The sequence below is a fragment of the Battus philenor genome, unplaced genomic scaffold (genome assembly GCF_028537555.1).
Source record: "Battus philenor isolate CCGP_79_NKW_IND1 unplaced genomic scaffold, ilBatPhil1.0.hap1 SCAF_27, whole genome shotgun sequence".
Taxonomy (NCBI): domain Eukaryota; kingdom Metazoa; phylum Arthropoda; class Insecta; order Lepidoptera; family Papilionidae; genus Battus; species Battus philenor.
Window position 1 is genome coordinate 6,655,041 of NW_027181690.1, and position 19,558 is coordinate 6,674,598.

At 32.0% G+C, this 19,558-nt stretch overlaps 3 protein-coding genes across 3 annotated transcripts; 2 read left to right on the forward strand and 1 right to left on the reverse strand.

The window, feature by feature from the left end:
* Positions 1 to 81: 81 nt before the first annotated feature.
* Positions 82 to 3,814, forward strand: RpS12 (ribosomal protein S12). The gene is made up of 5 exons (XM_068769111.1): positions 82 to 201; positions 480 to 614; positions 1,670 to 1,772; positions 3,270 to 3,371; positions 3,712 to 3,814. The coding sequence occupies exons 1-5, from the start codon at positions 185 to 187 to the stop codon at positions 3,772 to 3,774; spliced, it is 420 nt and encodes a 139-aa protein (XP_068625212.1). The 5' UTR covers positions 82 to 184; the 3' UTR covers positions 3,775 to 3,814.
* A 5-nt stretch (positions 3,815 to 3,819) lies between these two features.
* On the reverse strand, positions 3,820 to 11,991 carry Zmynd10 (zinc finger MYND-type containing 10). The gene is made up of 10 exons (XM_068769109.1): positions 11,888 to 11,991; positions 11,568 to 11,676; positions 10,865 to 10,978; positions 9,910 to 10,049; positions 8,567 to 8,689; positions 7,980 to 8,134; positions 5,935 to 6,086; positions 5,294 to 5,455; positions 4,656 to 4,894; positions 3,820 to 4,006 (listed from the first exon to the last, which is right to left on the reverse strand). Exons 1-10 carry the CDS (start codon positions 11,989 to 11,991, stop codon positions 3,931 to 3,933), a joined length of 1,374 nt encoding a protein of 457 aa, XP_068625210.1. The 3' UTR covers positions 3,820 to 3,930.
* A 303-nt stretch (positions 11,992 to 12,294) lies between these two features.
* On the forward strand, positions 12,295 to 18,443 carry RpL7 (ribosomal protein L7). The gene is made up of 7 exons (XM_068768816.1): positions 12,295 to 12,381; positions 12,934 to 13,075; positions 13,729 to 13,848; positions 15,393 to 15,482; positions 16,023 to 16,166; positions 16,914 to 17,063; positions 18,281 to 18,443. The coding sequence occupies exons 2-7, from the start codon at positions 12,938 to 12,940 to the stop codon at positions 18,419 to 18,421; spliced, it is 783 nt and encodes a 260-aa protein (XP_068624917.1). The 5' UTR covers positions 12,295 to 12,381; positions 12,934 to 12,937; the 3' UTR covers positions 18,422 to 18,443.
* The last annotated feature ends 1,115 nt before the right edge of the window (positions 18,444 to 19,558 follow it).

Consider the following 19,558-nt stretch of genomic DNA (forward strand, 5'->3'; position numbering starts at 1 on the left):
GAAATTCTAGTCTTTTTCCGGTGCGCAAGGTAAAGTGTCAAAGTGTTTGTACTGTAATTTTCGATATCTGCAAATATTTAAGTGATCTTAAAGAATTTGGTGTTCAAATTAATACAAACGTAATGCTTGCAAATCATTTATTTAGTTTCTTTTCGTATTTCAGGACCAAGTATTCGTATAAACCATGGCTGATATTGAAGTGTAAGTGCTAATGTTTTCTCTTGAACACTTTTTTTATGAATTGTTTTTGTATTTAGTTAATGTAATATACTCCTCGCTTGTATTTATTGCCTACTTTCGGTTAAAATATTGAAATTAAGTTTAACATAAACATTGTCAACATAACCTATTCACTACAAAACACAATAGATATTTCTTATATTTAACTTACTTTTATTACCTATAAGTACCATTTTCTTTGTTCATTAATGAGAACGTTGGATAAAATGTTAAACACGCTAACTTGTAATGATTTTTAGCGAGGTGCCCGTCAACCCTGTGCTCAGTGGTGGAGCCATGGACGTAAATACAGCCCTCCAAGAAGTATTGAAAACTGCTCTCATACACGGTGGACTTGTGCACGGACTTCATGAAGCAGCAAAAGCACTTGATAAGTTAGTATTTGTTTAAAAACAGGTAGGATAATTGGATGTCTAGTTATTTTTTTGGTAAAGACGCCTTAGCGGCGGGTTCATGTTCTTAATAAGTTACATGTAATAACAAATAGAACAGTAATGCTTTAGATTTTGTGCATCTGATTATTTGATCTCTGCTAATGGTTCACAAATATTTTATTTTAATTTTTTTTATGAAGAGAAGGGCAATAGAAATCACATAACATTCACTTGATATCTGGCTGTTCTAGTCATATGTCCTGTGGAAATATCTAATAATCATTATGCTTTATTGGATCTACTCTATTGCCTATATCAATGTATACACATAGTACCACACAGCTTGATTTCTCATGCTTGTGGCCTCCCAAGTATGCTACAAAACTTTACATATTAGTTTCATTTACAAATGGCTGTTTCCCATAAATCTTACAAACTTAATAAATGAACCCTGAACCATCCTTGTAGGTGGAATTTTATAAAAAAAAAACACTGGCTGATCTCTACTCGGTGAAAGAAATATTCTTACGAAATTTCAACTCTGTAAGCATTATTGTTTCAGTGATGTGATGAGTTCGCACATAATGTAAAATTGCATGTATGTAGCCATAGTGGCCAGCGATATGGATCTTTCTTAAATTTTAATGCTACGTAATTAACAAATACACTATTCATCTTTTTTTTAACAGTTCAAACTAAGTCATCGGTAATATTGCAATGTTAACAAATGCAATTTATTACCTACAACTGTTAGAAAAATACATTAATAATTGTAGAAACAGAGTTTTGAGAAATTATATAGATGAGATTGGTCAAAAATGGTATAAATAACAATCAATATTTAAATTTATCTGTTCATAGTATTCAATGCAAGCTTCCACTTTAAGCAACATTATTAAACATTACCTTTTTGATTAATATTGGAAATATGTACCATTTAATTAAGTAACTACATAATTATTAGATGCAATTTGGATTTGGAGTGTAAAATAATTGTAATTCAATAATTACTATAATGTAGAATAATTCTTAAAATTTATTTCATTGTGTAACAGGAGGCAAGCAGTCCTTTGTGTCTTAGCTGAGAATTGTGATGAGGCTGCCTACAAGAAGTTAGTGCAAGCACTTTGCAATGAACATCAGATCCCACTTGTCAAGGTAATTTGATTATCAAGAATATATTTACCTTTTTAATAAAATATCTAGATATATGTAATTATTAAGCATACATAAATATATTATAAAATTATTTTTGTTATTGCTGTAGTATGTTTCAATTATCTATATTTGGATCTAAATATTAAAATAGAGTAAATTATTACTCGAAGTACCTTTGTCCTTACTATTAATATTTCTAATTTATATTAATTTGAACATTGAAATTGTCCAAACAATGTATGTTATATTCTAATAAACTTAATATTTAGAAAATTTTCAACCATAATTAACTGTATGTTTTATTTGTTTATATAAATTAGGTCTATTACAATTTAAAATAACAATATGTAACTTATACCAGTTTTGAGCTTTGAGCCAGTTTTATGACTAATAACATGGTGAACAGACATTTAAACAAAATTCAAATGGTACAAACAGTTTTTATATGGGAATTTATATAATAATAGTCAAAAATGTGCACATAGAGGTTTCACTGTCCCTTAGTATGCTATTTATTCTGAGAAAAATCACTGCACAGTGTAATTGTTGAAAATTATTTTTCAGAAGTTATTAGCTGACATTTTAATTTTTGTAAAAAGTATTAATTAATAGCAATAGTTTTAAATTGATGTTAAATTAAAAGATATTGCAAAACACAACACCAAGTCTCACCCAATAAAAAGGTTTTATATAGATTTGATTGTACACAATGTCTTGACTATGCACAAGTGTACTTCTGTGACAAGTGACATCCAACTACAGCAATATTAAAGAATTTAAGATTTATTTGCGCTCCGCACGAGCCTCACAGACCACATGTCTGTGTAGACACAAGGAGCGCAAAGCAAATTGTGTGCCCCTATGGTGGCTCGCACCATGCGAAGTCAACTTTCCTAGCACTCATACATGTTATACTATTTCTCATAGGGTTGTACTTTACACTAATCATCTTGTTATATATTATTTGTTAAATATTATTGTTTTTATTATAAGTATTGCTCCAATGATATTGTGCAAACTAATGCTGCATGTATGTTTATAGTAATGGCTACAGCTTTGACCTCAGTATTGAGGCACTAGGTCAAATTTGAGACTGGTAGTATGTGAAGACATTCCCACAGTTTTAACAAAAAGCGTCAAAGAAGACATAAGTTTCGCGTAGTTGGAGTCTAGCATAACCCTTAATGTCCCTACTATGAAGAGGTATCCCAAACAGGATATTCTTTTGTATTAAAAAAAACTTTACATAAAACCACTTGTTTAAGAAGGAAATATTTAAATGTTCATAAAAGAACATTTCTTAAAGTTTGACATTCTAAAACTGACACTAATTACTAGGTCAAATTATTCTATCCTTCATAGTTTTAAGGAGGACAAAATCATGTCATATTTATATAAACACTGACCTATAAGAATATAATATTGATTAAAGCTACTTTGTAAAATACTTTTAATCTTACATTTTCAATTTTTATATTTTATTACAATTATGTACAGGTTGACAACAATAAGAAGCTCGGTGAATGGGCTGGCTTATGCAAAATTGACAAGGATGGCAAAGCAAGGAAGATTGTAGGTTGTTCTTGTGTGGTGATCAAAGTAAGTGTCCACTTCATCACTAACTACTATGTTTTCACTATAAATGGATGAAATTAGTAATTTATTAACCTATTCACTGACAAAATTTAGCTGAGTGTTGGTCTTGATAAACTGTTGACTCGTTGAGTTTTTGTGATTTTAATATTACATTATATACATTTGATGAGTTTATCTAATTAATATCTAGTAATAAATTAAACCATAATTATTAGTGGTCTATGACAATCCTAACAGGCATTGACTGTTGTATTAGTTTATGCAAATTCACAATGAATTCCTGTCATTTACTCCCTAGGATAAGCAAATAAAACCCATTAATAACTTTACATTTTATTTCTAGGATTTTGGAGAGGAAACACCAGCGCTGGACGTGCTTAAAGACTACCTTAAGTCTTCAAGCTAATCTTTAGGTGTAATGGTATCTTAATAAAAAACGAAAAATCTATTTTGTTTCATTTTTATTGAAAAGCAGCTTTTTGCCATAAAATATACTGATGTTGAAGCACAACAAACTAGGAAAAAGACATCAATACTATAAAAATAATTAACTTAAATCATTTCAAGCAGTCACATGCAGTTTGGCAAACTGGTCACAGATTTCCTTGTGTTTTGGCCATTGTTGGACTTGGCATTCTCTGCAACAAAAAACTGTCATTTAATATTTGTATTAATACCTTTATACTTGGTCGTCTTATATGCACTCACACATTTGATTCTTATATTATAAAAAATAAACCGTAGTGGTTTTATTAAGATAACTAGTATTATATATACTTTTGTTAAGTCGTAAGACGATTGCTGCTAGGAGAGGCCCGCGTTCAATGAACGTTTTGCTGCTGAAATGATGATGAGGTTAACAAACACTACAAACCATGATTACTACAAAAGCAAGTGCAAGTTTTCAAGGCCATGATGGAAGTTCTCCAGGTTTCACATTCCCTCCATACAGAAAAGACCTGTCCCTGAAACTGGTCATCCTAAGTGTTTCTTGATCATCCAGGAATTTCCCTATAATGAAACCAGTTAAAGGGACGGCAAACATTACATAACGCGATGTTATTCCGAAAAGAGACATTTTTTTTTTATCTTGCTTCTTTCCTTTTCTGGGTATTGTCGAATTTCGACGACTGTCAATATTTAAAACAATCTAACAGCAAGTTCTGATCTGTCAAACTTATCCCTTGTAAAATTATAACTAGTCTGAAAGCTGACCACGGAATAAATGTATTTACATTTAAATATTAGCTTTTCGTGGTGTTGCCATAAAAAATCGATTTTACTTACCTTCCACAGTACCATTCGGACTTGCATCGAGAACATTTTTTGTTGGCCTTATCCCCGCATTTTGCACATTTTGCGCCGCCACTATCCATTGCTAAAGCTGCGTCGCTGGTGTATGAATCTAGCAATTTCTTAGCCATATATCGAGATTCTTCCGATCCGTCAACAAAACAATGTTTTAATTGCATTGTTGCAAGCGTCTTTTTTCGCTTATGTACTTGACGCAAATAGGCATTTTTTATCTGTAGGATAATAAAAAATCCAGTATTTATAAAAGCACAGAAAATTTCTTGGTTTTTACACAACATTCAAGGGATGTTTCTTATTGATATTATATACTTTTGGCAACACATACTTAATTATTGACCAAAATTCAATATCTTGCATTTGCACTCTCTGTTATGATTGTATAGTAATTTCATGAAATAAAATGATAGTCAATAATGCTGATATTTATTCTTGAAAGTAAATAAGCAATGAATATACTTCGTTTACTGGTGTTTTTTTTAACAAAAGCTACATTACCACTTAACACGAAGTTTAATCTGAATCAAAGGCGTTTCTGTCAGTTTCAAAAAAGAAAACTATTTTTTCTCAACATGGATTGTAAATTAAAATACTCATAAAAAAAGCTATTTTACCTGTGGTACAACTTCAATGACCGTGCAGCCAGGATTTTTAACGCCGTTACCCCGATTGTGCAAGCTTGCGTAATCGCCCATGGCCATTTGGCATAGAAAAGTCTTAAGTTCTCCCAATGGCGGTATTTGATCTATTTTCTCTTCTGTCAGTTTGGTTTGCAACTGATAGAAATGTAAGAAGTTATGATGGTAAAAATAAAAAATCAATCACAAAAAATTATTCGAATTCGCAAATCGATCGTATTAATTTTATTATAGTTCAATAAAGACAAGAAAGCCAATCATCGTTTATTTTCATTGATTATTTTATTTGGCACGTCGAAAATATTAATCTTTTATTAATCTGTTTCATCTATTTCATATATAATTCCAACTCTTAGAGCACTGAGAGATTCCATTGGCATACCAACCTTCCGGAGCACTATCTAATAAAAATAACGCTCTACAAAATCGTACACAGTCGAATTTTGCTTATCATTTTTCTTATCTGCCTATGTGACAAATTAAATGCCGGGTACTACACCATCAAATGTGTAACTTTTTACTAATAAAATGAAAAAAAAAAACGGTGTGTTAGGAATACACTTGATGTAAAAATTATTTTAATCGTTAATGTCAATAAATCGTTAGTTTATACATACTCGACAGAATGATGTACGACGGCATTCGTCGATGGTGTAAAAGTGTTTAAGTCGAGGTTCCAGGAGCAGCTGACGTAAGCACAACCAGAGCTGCGCTTCGCTGCGGTGCATTTGGGTTAAGTCTTGGCTATTTGGTTTTGACCATCGCCCATCTAAATTCATTAATTAATATTATTATTTACTTAGGATAACATTTACAGTGACCTTTAGTAGACGCAGAACGGGATTTACAAGTTGCTGCTCAACAAAAACTAAGGTCGGGTAATAAGAAAGAAATAAAAAAACAAATCTAAGCAGCTGGGACTAATAAATGTAGTAAAATGTAAAAAATAAAGAAATAATATAAAAAAATGTAAATAACAAAAGAGAAAATTATCAAAATGTAATATAAGGCGATTTGTGAACATAATGTCAATTTTAGTCATAAAGTGAAAGACATTTTAAAGAAAGGAAGAAGATACAATGCGAAATCATGTAAATGATGTAGGAAGAAAAATAGAGAACAAAAAATTACTTCGTAACCCAAAGTCCCTCTCAAAAATTAAGGGAATAATAGAGGGAGGCCCCCAAAATGCCAAAAAAAAGTTTACCGCCCACGGGCCCTAAGCTTTTTACCATCTCCTTTCTAAAATTAATATTTTATTTAATCATTTTAAAATTACTTAACCTATAAACATAAACCAAAAAATCTGTTATATTTTTTCACCTAACCTAAGTCTTAACAAAATTGACCATAAAACGCTCATAATTTTTAGACAATTTGTAACTGGCCTTCAAAATTTGGGGCCACGGGCCTGCGCCCATAAGACCCATACCTATATCCTGTGCCTTGTGTACGTAACGAGAAATGCTAGAAGAGCCCAATTGATAGTAACTAGAATCGGATTGATCTCCCCAACAATGACTTATAGCGAGGATTCCAAAAGCGCTCTGGTCTAAAAAAAATCCACAAAAACCCAATTTTTTTCTGTGATGACTTTCAAAATTTCCTTAATATATCATATACCGCATATTAATGTATCATATACTGCATTTATTATATTCGAAACTTAAGATGCACTTACAAATTAAAATTCGAGTGAGTCCATTTTTCATTCAAATTTTAATATTGAAGTTTTTCTTGAGTGATGAGAAAAAATAACGAATTGACCAGGCCCATACTCAGGGTTAGGGTCGCTCATTGTCAATTAAAAATGGCCGGTCTTAATGTCAATTATAAAAAAAAATCAGACAGAAATCTAACAAGGAAAAGAAGATTCAAATGTCAAACTTGATATTATTTTAGGCCTTTTATTACCATGTATAACAAAACTTAAAGAAAATCAAAAAACAATAGGTGACAAAAGTAAAAAGACGATAGCATAGCAAGGAAATAGGACATACTTACTATAAGATAACAAAATGAAATGACGAATAATTTTATAATCTATTACGAGTATATTTTTTAATGTATTTTGTTGTTTTTTTTAATAATTTCTTTGCTTTTAATTTCCAGGCCATTTTTATTTTAAAATAAGTGAACCTGAGCCGGATACAAAGTGAGCTTCGTTGCTTTCTTTTACGTTATCAAACAAAAAACTTTCTCTGGTAAAACACAACAACATTACTTCTACCTTAATATCATAATCTGAAATTTGCGATGGAACCTTCCTCTTATGTACAATGTATTATAATTTGATAATAAAACAAAAACTAAGTCGAGGTCCTCTCATCGCCGCTTGATCCCCCAAGGAGCGTCCACCGAAGCCTTCTGGAAGCTCGGCGACCCCCATTCCAGAAAAATAATTGTTTATAGCGGCCCGTGTCGAGGTTACCCAAGGAGCCCTATAGTTTCGCTACTTTAAAAATGGGTCTTAGATTAAGTGCCTCTTGCGTCCTGCCACCTCGAACTCGCGGAATCTGAAAATGCTATTTACAATTTTTTTGGACTGAACTGTCACTTGCAACACTTCGGTCCAAAAAAATTGTGGGTAACCCTCCTTAATGTATAAAGTTGGACATTTGATTCTTATAACTATCATCCGTTAACAATATAAATTACTTACAATTAAATATCTGCATATCACCACCGGCGTCAACTTTCTTCCATGGCTCCAATTGTAGCAAATGACAAAGGGTTGACGGTACATCATTAGTTTTATATAAATTTATCGCAAGAGATGCCCCAAGATTAGCAGCTTCCATGTGTTCCGCTAGATACCTAAAAGAAACCAATTTTAGAGATAGTGTAAAAGTAAGTGTGTTCCACTGTAACCTCAGATACGACAGCATATTTAGATATAGCGGGAAATAGGACAGATATGGGATAATGCCGTCACTTAATAGCCCCTTGCACGGATAAGGAAATATTATGTTGGATTTCATCATCAGACGTCCACCTCAAGACATGGAGGCTACCCTGAAAGATCAGCACATCGGACTTGCACCGTCTAAATCGTCCAAAATATTCCTTCTTTAAGTAAGATAAAATATTTTTTTAAGTTATAGTTTTATCACATATCGATTCTTTATAAAAATCAATTTTTTCATGTCGAGTCAATAGCTGTTGATGTCCCGCATAAATGTCATGATTTAAAAAATATTTAAAGACTAAAAAAGTTGCAAATGTTTCGCTAATTGAACTTTTACTCACCGTACAATGGAGATGCATCTCATGCTAATGTCAAACTGCAAATCTCGCTTCTGTCGTTCCAGCTCTTCAATAACAGTTTCGGTATCCATTTCTTTGGTGGTTACAGGTTTTAAATAATCATTGCTATCAAGAGAATACTATTATTATTAACCAATAAAAGATTAATAGTTACTTGATCCATAAAAACACGTTGCAGCAACCCTAGCGGAGCTGTTGAAATTAGAGCTAACATTAATCCTGCTTATAATTAAAGATGACAAAAAAGACTTCATCAAGAAGATTCTGCTATTATTCTTGAGATATGCGTAAATGCTGTGCCAAGGGACACGGATAACGTGTGGGTGGTACTTTGAATATTCTGAGGTCATTATCAAAAAGAAGTCCGCCGTAGCAGTTTACATAATAATAATCGTCATCATTATCATTTAAGCCATAGAACGTATACGACCCTATAGACTTCCTATAAGATCGGTTGGAAGCAACTTGCATCTGTAGTGTATGTACGTAGCATAGAAAAATACGACGAGACAAAGGCGACTTAGAGAGGCAGAGACAATTGTAAAAATTATAATAACTGAATAAAAGTTGTGTTCCTCCAAGAAGTGTTTAATTACAGCATCTACCACCTTAACAAGGCCGTCTGTCCACCTTGTGATTGGACGTCTTACGCTGCCCTTGCTGGTCTGTGGCTTCCACTCCACAACCTAAAAGCAGTAAGTACTGCGCGCTCTGTGGCCTGCCACTTCAACTAGCTAATCTATTGGACTCATGTCTTATCCATTCGTCTACAAATCTCACCCCGGATTTGATCTAATTGAAAAACTCCTAGTTTCGTCTTCTTTGAAGTGTTTAACTTCACGCAAGCTAATACTTTATTATTTCGTTGATCGTTATGGCTAAAGGGAATAGTAACAAATATTTGTTATATTTTGACCTATTACAGGAATCTTCAAAACAATGTAACATTTGAAAGTTATCATTCAAACGTCATGGTGTTACCATTTAATTATATCTGTATCTTTAATTAAATGGTAAAAACTTGTAGCTGCCACTAAAAACTTCATATGTTATCCGCTGTTTATAAAACCGGTGGGTCCCGGAAACCAAAATCATTTTATCGACAGAAGACTATCTTCGAATAACGGCTGAAATGCAACAGGACCATTACTTATGGGTCAACATTATGTTCTATGGCAAAGCCATGTTGGACAAATACAATGATTTGTTATGGCATTCCGTATGGAACAGGGATGAAGCTGCCTTCACAAACAGTATTTTACTTCAATAAGGATCGAGAACCTCTCTTTGCTTCCAAAGTTCCCTTCTAAACAATTATTACTTACTTAATTAGCACAATTAACGATGTCAGTTGCTCGACAGAGTACTGCAACAGATCAATGACAACGTCGCTAATGCATTGGACTCCATCTTCGTGAAACAGAACCGTTTCCAATAAACCGACTGCTGCTGCTTCGTGATATAACTGCGGATAGTAACAAGCTTTGACAACGAAAACATAAATAACAATTTAATTATTAAAAAAAATGTGAAATTCGAGTGTTGAAAGGATGTATCATTTTTCCACGTAATACAACCTTTTTGTTAAAATATTATTAATGTTCACATTGTTCAGCGATTCGAGCAGTAGTAGCTCAGCAATAGACGACTGACCCTTGCTATCGTTGGTCGCGGGTTCTATTATCGAGATACAATTTTTTTTATTTTACACTTCATGCAAGATTTCCAATGTTCATAAAAAAGTTTCCCGAGGACAGGCCGCAGCGTTCTCCGCGTACCATATCAATTTGCGATCGCCAACCCGCTCTGCTAAGCGTGGCGATTATGGTATATCCCCTCATATATATCTTTGGCAGAAGGCTATACCTTGCAGTAGGCGTCTACGGAATAAAACGACGAAACAACGTTCTAAGGTTACTAAACAATTGAAAGAACAAAAAGAAAAAAAAAATCCATTTTTTCTTTTTGTTCTATCAAGAGGAAATGTCGCATACCTGCCGAAAGCACAAATATACAGGATATGTCTTTTCTCACAGAGCTGGTTTCCGCAACCAAGCACGACGCTTTGCTGCCTAACATTTTGCGTTTTGAAATCTCGGCCAATTTCGCTTTGTTACAATTCTCCGCTTATCAGTAGCCACATTGAGCGCTTTACTCCTCTCTACTCTCAGTGGCATAATTTTTTTTTAACAATCCTTTTCATTATTACGACGGAAGATATCGAATCTGAGACAAAGTATTTGCTTTTTCCTTCGTGCACACTAAAACCTAATTACTTACCACCATATAAATCCCAAATGTATTACTTGGCGCTGGTTCTAATTTCAACATTTGTGGATATATTTTCAACCGCCATACCTGAATACATATAGCCTCATGAACTAGTACAGGCAACTGAAAAGAAAAAGGACATGCTATTATTCTAACACCCCAAAATAATATAGATGACAATACTTTATGTTATATTATAGTAAGCTCCTTTTAGATGGTTTAGAGGATTGAAGAAAAAAATCGCTATTAAACAGGTACACAATTCTGAGCTTCATAAAAGACGAAAAACATTATCTTAACACGCAAATAGTGCATGAGGGAACGCATAATATCCATAAAACTTCCAAGGATTCAATTGACAGATGTTCCATGGCAGTTCCTCGATCTAAACTAATAGAACTATGTGAGAAGATGGGACTAAATCAAGCCTCTTTATCAACCTCTTTATCAATCAGGGAAAGTGTAATTGTTCCATCCTTTTAGATGCTTAAAAAGATTGAAATTAGAAGTCACCTAATTGATAGGTTACAGTTCTATTTTGTCAAGTGAAAAAAGGCAATTTTAAGAGTGTGACATATTTTATTGTAGAGTAATTATTTTTCGTCGATACGGTTTTTATTTATTTTTTGATAAGTCTATTCCACTACCTTGCGTTAAAATATAACTTATAGTGGCAAACGGACATTTTCCGACAGTTTTAGTAAGCTGTTACCTTTCCATGGGATATTAATGTCTCTTTTGTAGCTTCTTCCATCAAAGAAGACGCCTCTAATACTGCTTGTTGGTTTAATTTCTGAAGTCTTATATGCCAATCAATCCAACTGCAATAATTAAGAGTTATTAATATCATAATACAATTAAACCTCGTGGTAAGTCGCGAGGTTTCCTTTTAGAGGCAATGATAGTATAAATTAACAAAGTTATTGTTTAATTTTTCTTTAAAATAATTAAACGAAAAAATTTCTACTTGTAGTGAATTGTAAAATAAAAATGAGTTAGATCTAAAATAATTATAATAAAATTTATACTAACGCTTCATTTCCGATATTTTCTATTTCTGAAGCTGTCATACTATCGACAAATAAATCTAATTCACCGACTGCTAGCGCACTTAATTGTTGGTCTTTATCTACCATTTTTAAAGTAAAGTAGACAATATTTCTTCAAATATTATGCTTCCTATTAAAGAAGAGGATTAACTTTGTACTATATATAAATAAATTTCTGTCACCATAACAACGTTTTTTCAATTTAAGAATACGCGTGTTAAGAATATTTGTTGATAGAAAAACTTACCTAATAATTAGATTTTATTCGAATAAGACCTCTCAATAATTTATAAAATTAATCGTTATTATATCAGTACAAAATTATTACAGGAAGTAGAAGATAATAATGCAAACATTACCATCGAATATTTTGTTACCAGATGAAAAAATTAAAATATGGCGACCAACGGAAGTCTATGTTCTTTGTCGTTCTTTTGATAATTTGACACACGTGCCGCGTGGAGTTTTGCCTCGCAGGTTGTTATAAATTAATATTTTTAATACATTTTAGCGCTAAATTGTTTTATTTTATGTATAAATGCAATTGTAATATTTGTGGAGAATAATATACTATTAATGTGTCTTTTGTGATTTGTGAGAAAAGTGTGATTGAACTTAACTGCAAGCCGAATGGCATTGTTGATTAGTTTTAAAATATGAGCTATAAATTATAATTAAATATAAGGCGTTGTTGGTTTTAATATTTTTTGGACAATATTTATTTTTGCGTAGTTTGTTTAAAAAAATAAATTATAACCATAACCTAAAAACAGAGTATGGCCGTGCGGAGGCTTGCTATTTTGTCAATTCTAGACTATAATTTAGTCCTAGTTGTAAATTTACGTCAATATAAGGGTCAAATATATACCTAATTATTTGAATACTGTTTTGTCTTTTCCTGACATTACAATGCTATTCATAACCTTCAATAAATTTCTCCATGTTTTGCTAAAAAATTTACATGTGTATTCAATAATATTTTATAATTCATCCAATATTGAATTGTCAATGTTATTTTTATAATTTCAGCACAATGGTTGCGGTAACAGAGAAGAAGGCTGAAAAGAAGCCAGTTAAAGGCAAGGAGGACAGTAAAAAGCTACCTGCCGTTCCTGAGTCCGTTTTAAAGCACCGCAAAAGGAGGGATGCTCTCCGCACACGTCGTATTGCGGTATGTAAACTCAAAATATCTTTATTCAAATAAGAGTAAACATGCACTTTGCATCGTGCTCTTTTTAAATTAATGATTATGTATACATTATAATGCCATTTATATAAATGAGTCAACAAGTTGTACATATTTTGATCAACTAAAAACTCTTGAATGCTGTAATAAGATTTATTTAATGATATACTTATTTTAAAATATACTTATTTAATAAAATACTAATTTTTAAGTATATTATTAAATAAATCTTTTTAATAATATACTTATTTAAGATGTAAAACTAGGAAAAGGAAGGTCTAAGATATGTTGTGGTATATAAAGCATTATAATATATGCATACAAGAAGATGTAATTTTGGCACTTCAAATTTATTTTTATTTTTATTTATTATGTCTATCACTATAGTTTCTATATGTGAGTTGTGGAAAATGTGATTCAAATGAACCTTTTACATGGACGAGCCATGTATGGTGACCTCTATTTTTCACAAAGCATTCAACATGTTAAGTTTGATGTTTTGAATGATGAAGCTAAATTTAAAGGCATAGTTCATCTGATTAAGATGCTGTTACTATATTTATATCTGATATCACACAAACTGTCCTATGTGAAAAATTGCATATACAAAAATTTTAACATTTTATGGAATTAATCAGGTCACACTCAAGAGGCGTTCTGCAGCTATCAAGAAGAAGCAGCAGATCTTCAAGAGGGCTGAGCAGTATGTAAAAGAGTACCGCATTAGGGAACGTGATGAAATTAGGCTGGCCAGACAAGTAAGTATATATGGAAATAAATTACTCAAGGCCCTAGTTTTCTGTTCATATTTTTAAGTGGTGAAAATGTTTTACATAGGTTAAAATTTGTTCCATATTGTCAAGTCTAGGGCTAGCAAACATTATTTAACCTTGCAAAAACTCTTATTCCCTAATTTATTTTCAAAAAAAATTATGGTTTTTCTATTATCCAACACATAAAGAACACAATACTTATATAAATATCTATTGTCCTATGGTATATAACAAACTCAAATCTACTATAACCAATAGAAGGCAATAGTCGAGGAAGAGATCAGAATATTGGCTATGGTTGGATGGTTTGCTAACTAAATGAGCTAAAAATCTGCCTGATTTCTCTTAAGGTAAGTAAGCTTCAGAAAGTTACCAAAAAAGTTTTTTTCAATTTTATTATCTTTTAACCTAAACTTTAGTAGTGGTATGATTTTCCATTAAGTAAGGGTCATATCTACAAGATATCAATAAATGTTTAAACTCTGATTGGGTTCCATAAATTTTGCAAAAGAAGTATCCTTAGAAATCTGAAATGAGTCTCAATCTTTAAAATATATTGACTATCAACTTATTTTAAACTGTAATCGTTAAATTGATTTATCTTTTCAACATTTTCACAATTATCAATCTAAATTTTACCTAGTCCCAAGAGTATGCACACCACATGCCGAGCAAGATTTGTGAATTTGCTGTGCATGGGCATAAAGCATTTAATCGCCCTCACTTAGAAATTAATATTTTTGAGCTCAATTTAAAATTGATAAGATTTTTTTTTCAATTAGAAATACAATTTAAGATACAAAATTTTAACTGTTATTAAAAATTAGGCTAGGCCTTGACCACATAAATTATCTGCTCCACACGAGTCACTCAGACACTATGTCTGTGATGGCACAAGGAGCAAAAAACAAATTGTGTGCCCCTATGGTGGTTCGCACCATGCTGAGCCAACTTTCCTAGCACACAGACATTATTTTTAGGATAAGTAATATTCAACTTTGTTAATACATAGTATAGTGGATAAAATACTTGAATAGATGAGTAAACATGTGGTTTTCTCAGAATATTACTCTGTGAATTCCTCTATAGAAATTTATTCCTATAGCCATGACTCTATTATCATTTTCAAGTATAAAAAAATATGTAATATTCTCATTTTCTCATTGACAATTTGTCTGTTAGCGGTATTGCTTAATTTGATGTGGCAAAGAACTGAGGCACCTTGCCTAGACTTATGTAATAGCTATGTTGCCAAACTGGAGCTCAAATATTAAAGGCTTAAAAATTTCTAAGGAGCTCCAGTTTTGGCCATTACATGTGACATTCTGTCAACCATGAGGGCTATGAGACCTACCTCCTATGGCGAAACTCGCCTGGTTGCTTATATTATAAGCTGTTAATTCAATCGCGTTTAGTATTCTGTTTCAGACAGAGTAAGATTTGGTGGAACTTTGGCTTGATGGTTTGCTAAGAAGATTATATTCAGATTGTAATGTTACAATGGAGTATATATATTTTTTCTATTTCAGGCACGTAACCGTGGTAACTACTATGTTCCTGGTGAGGCCAAACTCGCCTTTGTAATCCGTATCCGTGGTATCAATCAAGTTTCACCCAAGGTAAGATGGCAATGTTTGTGATCTATCTATGTATATCCTTGAAAATGTGTGAAAATTAAGATGATGTATAAAAAGAGACATTAATAAAGTTCTAGAGGACTGTTTTAAATGTAATTTATTAATAAAATAAATTTTTAATTTAAAAATAAACTAAAGTAAAAAATTTATTGTCTCATGGGAAAACCTCCACTAGTGAGATAGTGTTTTCTATAGTACTATCACTCTTATGCTGGTTGTCATTTATTAATTTGAATTTTAAGGATGATTGTAAGCACATGAGTATGTGTATATACTTAAAGTATAATAAGAAGGTAAACATTTTGCGCTCCGCACGAGCCTCACAGACCCCATGTTTGTGCAGACACAAGGAGCGCAGAGCGAACTGTGTGCCCCTATGGTGGCTCGCACCATGCGAAGTCAACTTTCCTAGCACTCAAACATATTTCTTTACCATTCAAACAACCAATTCTGGAGAACCTTCAATTTTATAAATAATAGATTTTCGTAATTATTGTGCTAATAATAAAAAAAAACTTATAGGTCCGCAAAGTCCTGCAGTTATTCAGATTGCGACAGATCAACAATGGTGTGTTTGTTCGTCTCAACAAGGCTACCATCAATATGCTGCGTATCGCGGAGCCCTACATCACCTGGGGCTACCCCAACCTCAAGAGTGTGCGGGAGGTAGTATAAAAAAATCTTTATAGCATTTTTTTCATTTCGTCATGTTCATTAAATAAAACCTTCCCTTTAATGTTTATTATATATATTAAATGCCTTAAGAAAGTTCTGCACAATCTTAACATTTAACTTATTAAAAATGTTATGATTTTATAATCCAAATTTCCATCCATTTCAATCCAAAATTTATAATATGAAATGACATTATTAGGTTACTTTATTCATAAAACAAATATAAACAGGTCCTGCACGATAGCAACTTTTGTAAATTTTCCATTCAAGCCGCTTGAGGTGTATATGATCTACACTTTTAAAATAAAAAAGTTTTTTAATACTTTAATGCTTTACACACGTTCTACATTTATGCTTTACACTTTTATACCACAAAGTTACTATACTGCAAAGCTTTAATTAGTGGGAAAAAGTTCTAAATTTTAATATGCATTACATATGCGCATATGTGATGTGAAGCTATCTATATTCGACCCTACAATTCATTTTCTAAAAATTCATTTTTTTTTCAATGATAACTACAAATGTCCTGAACGGAAAGTGCTGTGGACGTCGTTTGCGCTCCGCATGGCATGGAATGTGTTAAATAGAGAATTAAAATAGGTATGATGGGACAATAATAAACAAATAAAATATAATAGATGTGACAATAATAATGCTCGCTTCGTAGGCACAGAATGTGTTGAATTTAATTTTGTCTTCCCTGAAACTGTTTTTAAACTACATTTTCATTTGTAGCTGATCTACAAACGTGGTTTCGCGAAAGTGAAGGGACAGCGCGTGCCCATCACCTCCAACAAGACCATTGAGGAGAAGCTCGGCAAAAGCCACATCATCTGCATTGAGGACCTTATTCACGAAATCTTCACAGTTGGTGAGAAGTTCAAGGTAAGTGTTAGAACAAATTATAATTACTATGATTAAAGTTAATTACACAAGTATATATAGGTCATTTATTCTAATAAACACATTGCTCTACATAACTACTTGTGTATTCTGTAGGAATATAACATACCTTTGACTTAATTATCATCCTTAAGAAACAATATAGATATCATATACTCAAACCTATTTCGTGCAGTACATAGGAACTGTGTAAAAGAACACACTTTAAATTAAATCCCAACTAACTTCACAAGTATAAAAATAAGTTTTTGCAACACTAAAATATATTTTTATGCTGTAGTTAGGACTGCATAAAAACTAAAAAACATAAAGCCTCATTGACAATTGTGCAGATAAATGAGAAATAAGCAAACTTCTATCTACTGAAAACCAAAAATAGACGACTTAGTAGACTAGTTAGAGAAAAACAACTCATTATGTTCCTTTTCGAAATATGCTGCCATATGCATTTAATAATAGTTTCATAATACTGGTTAGCATAGCATATCAAATAATCAGAACACAAGTAAAGTATTTAGCTTTGCACTTTTAAACATTTTGACAAGCTATTACTATGACAAGTAGTGACTGGGTGGTAAGGCAGGTACCTCTCTAGAGCTCATAAATTAATTTAATGCATTCTGTGATTTTTCTAATACTATATTTTTTTTTTATAATTTTGATTTGTTTTACGTTAATGCGTAAGGTCTCTTTTTATGTGGAATATTTTAACAGTTATGAAGTTGTGTGGCTAGTATTTATCCAAAAAATTTTAGGACAGTCCAAAAACTGAAATGCTCGAACCTCACTCCATTTACTCAATTTACTTATAGCATTTTGGATGTAGCTGCTAGGTCTACCTTAACTCTTCACATGCAGGTGTCAATAATTCGTGTTTAGAGTAAGCTTTTGCAATCATCAATCATCGATTCTTGAGTTGCAAAAGCTCAGTTCGTGTATTTATAATCGCCTTTTCCGCAAAATTCTATTGCAGACTAGTGTCATAAAGCTGTCTTGGTTTTTTAATCAATTTTTTGGGGTTAGTCACCCAGTTTCGGCTTTACATTGATTTACGGGATATTATGAGTTCGCTTTTTATCTTAAACTAATATATTGAATCTATTCAATTTTGTACTTTATCTGATAAAGGCAGAACTGTACTTTACCTGAAGTTGATCTATTGTAGATTTCTTTTTATGAAATATCTGTTATATTTACAGTATGCCAGCAACTTCCTTTGGCCCTTCAAGCTAAACAACCCAACTGGGGGCTGGCGCAAGAAGACCATTCACTACGTCGACGGCGGAGACTTCGGTAATCGCGAAGACAAGATTAACGAACTCTTGAGAAGGATGGTCTAAAAATAAATAGATATAAATTTTATTGTTGACTTTTATTTTGCTAAATTACCTTTTGTACTAGTAGAGGTTCATATTTTTGAATAATTCTGTTACACGTCAAAGTATTTCTATGAAATAAAACAATTTAAAAAAAATTGCATAGTGATAATGTAAATAAAATGTCCAATAAAAATTCCACTAAATTTTAAACCCTTTTGATTCAGTGATCGTAATATATATAACATAAACATATTAAATCAAAAACAGATCGACTACAATACTAAAGCTGAGGAATTATGGCCCAGCAAGGAATGTATTTGTTTACATGAAATTAATGTAGATATTCAAAAAGGGAGTGTGAAACTTATTCTTTAAAATTTAATTTGTTTTTTTCTGTTCATACCAGAGCTTGCATATTCCCAAAGTTAATATTTTGATGTATAATTAAAGAAAGTTAACTTACTGATTTCATAAACATTGAATTAGCTTGAGTGAACACATCATTTGTCGAAGTCTTATCTTCTATAGTTATTTAGTGTAGTAAGCCTTGGCATACAAACACTGACAATTTTTTTAATATAATAAAAGCAGTCTGAACCTGACCTGGGATCTTATTGCAAAAAGGTATAGTCTCTACAAAGATATACTAGCACAAGTTTAGTCGTATGTATACAAAACGTGTTATTTTTTACATAATAATATATATCACTGAATAATCAATTTTCTTTAATACAACTAAGTATGCGGTGTGAATACGCCCCTCTGTGAGGTAGCTTTGGTCGCGAGAAAGCCCTAGATGCGCCCACGTAAGACCGGTCATCGTTGCGATCCTAGTAGTATGCTTATACCTTGCAGTGGGCTATTATCAGTTGATGTGACGAGTGTCAATAAGAGTTTAAAGGACCTAGCAAATGTATAGGTACTAAAATTAAAATACAAAACAGTAAATATAATTTTATTACATATCACAATTTTATATGACGGTATTTTTAACGATTTCCTTTATAAACAAATTTATTTTATAACAAAATAATTTGTAATCTTTAAAAGAAACATAAATAAATCTATTATTTATTAAGATAACCTAATTATGCAACATCAATTATGGCTAAATTAAATAATCATAATGTAAATATGGCTAAGAGAAAGAACAAGAAA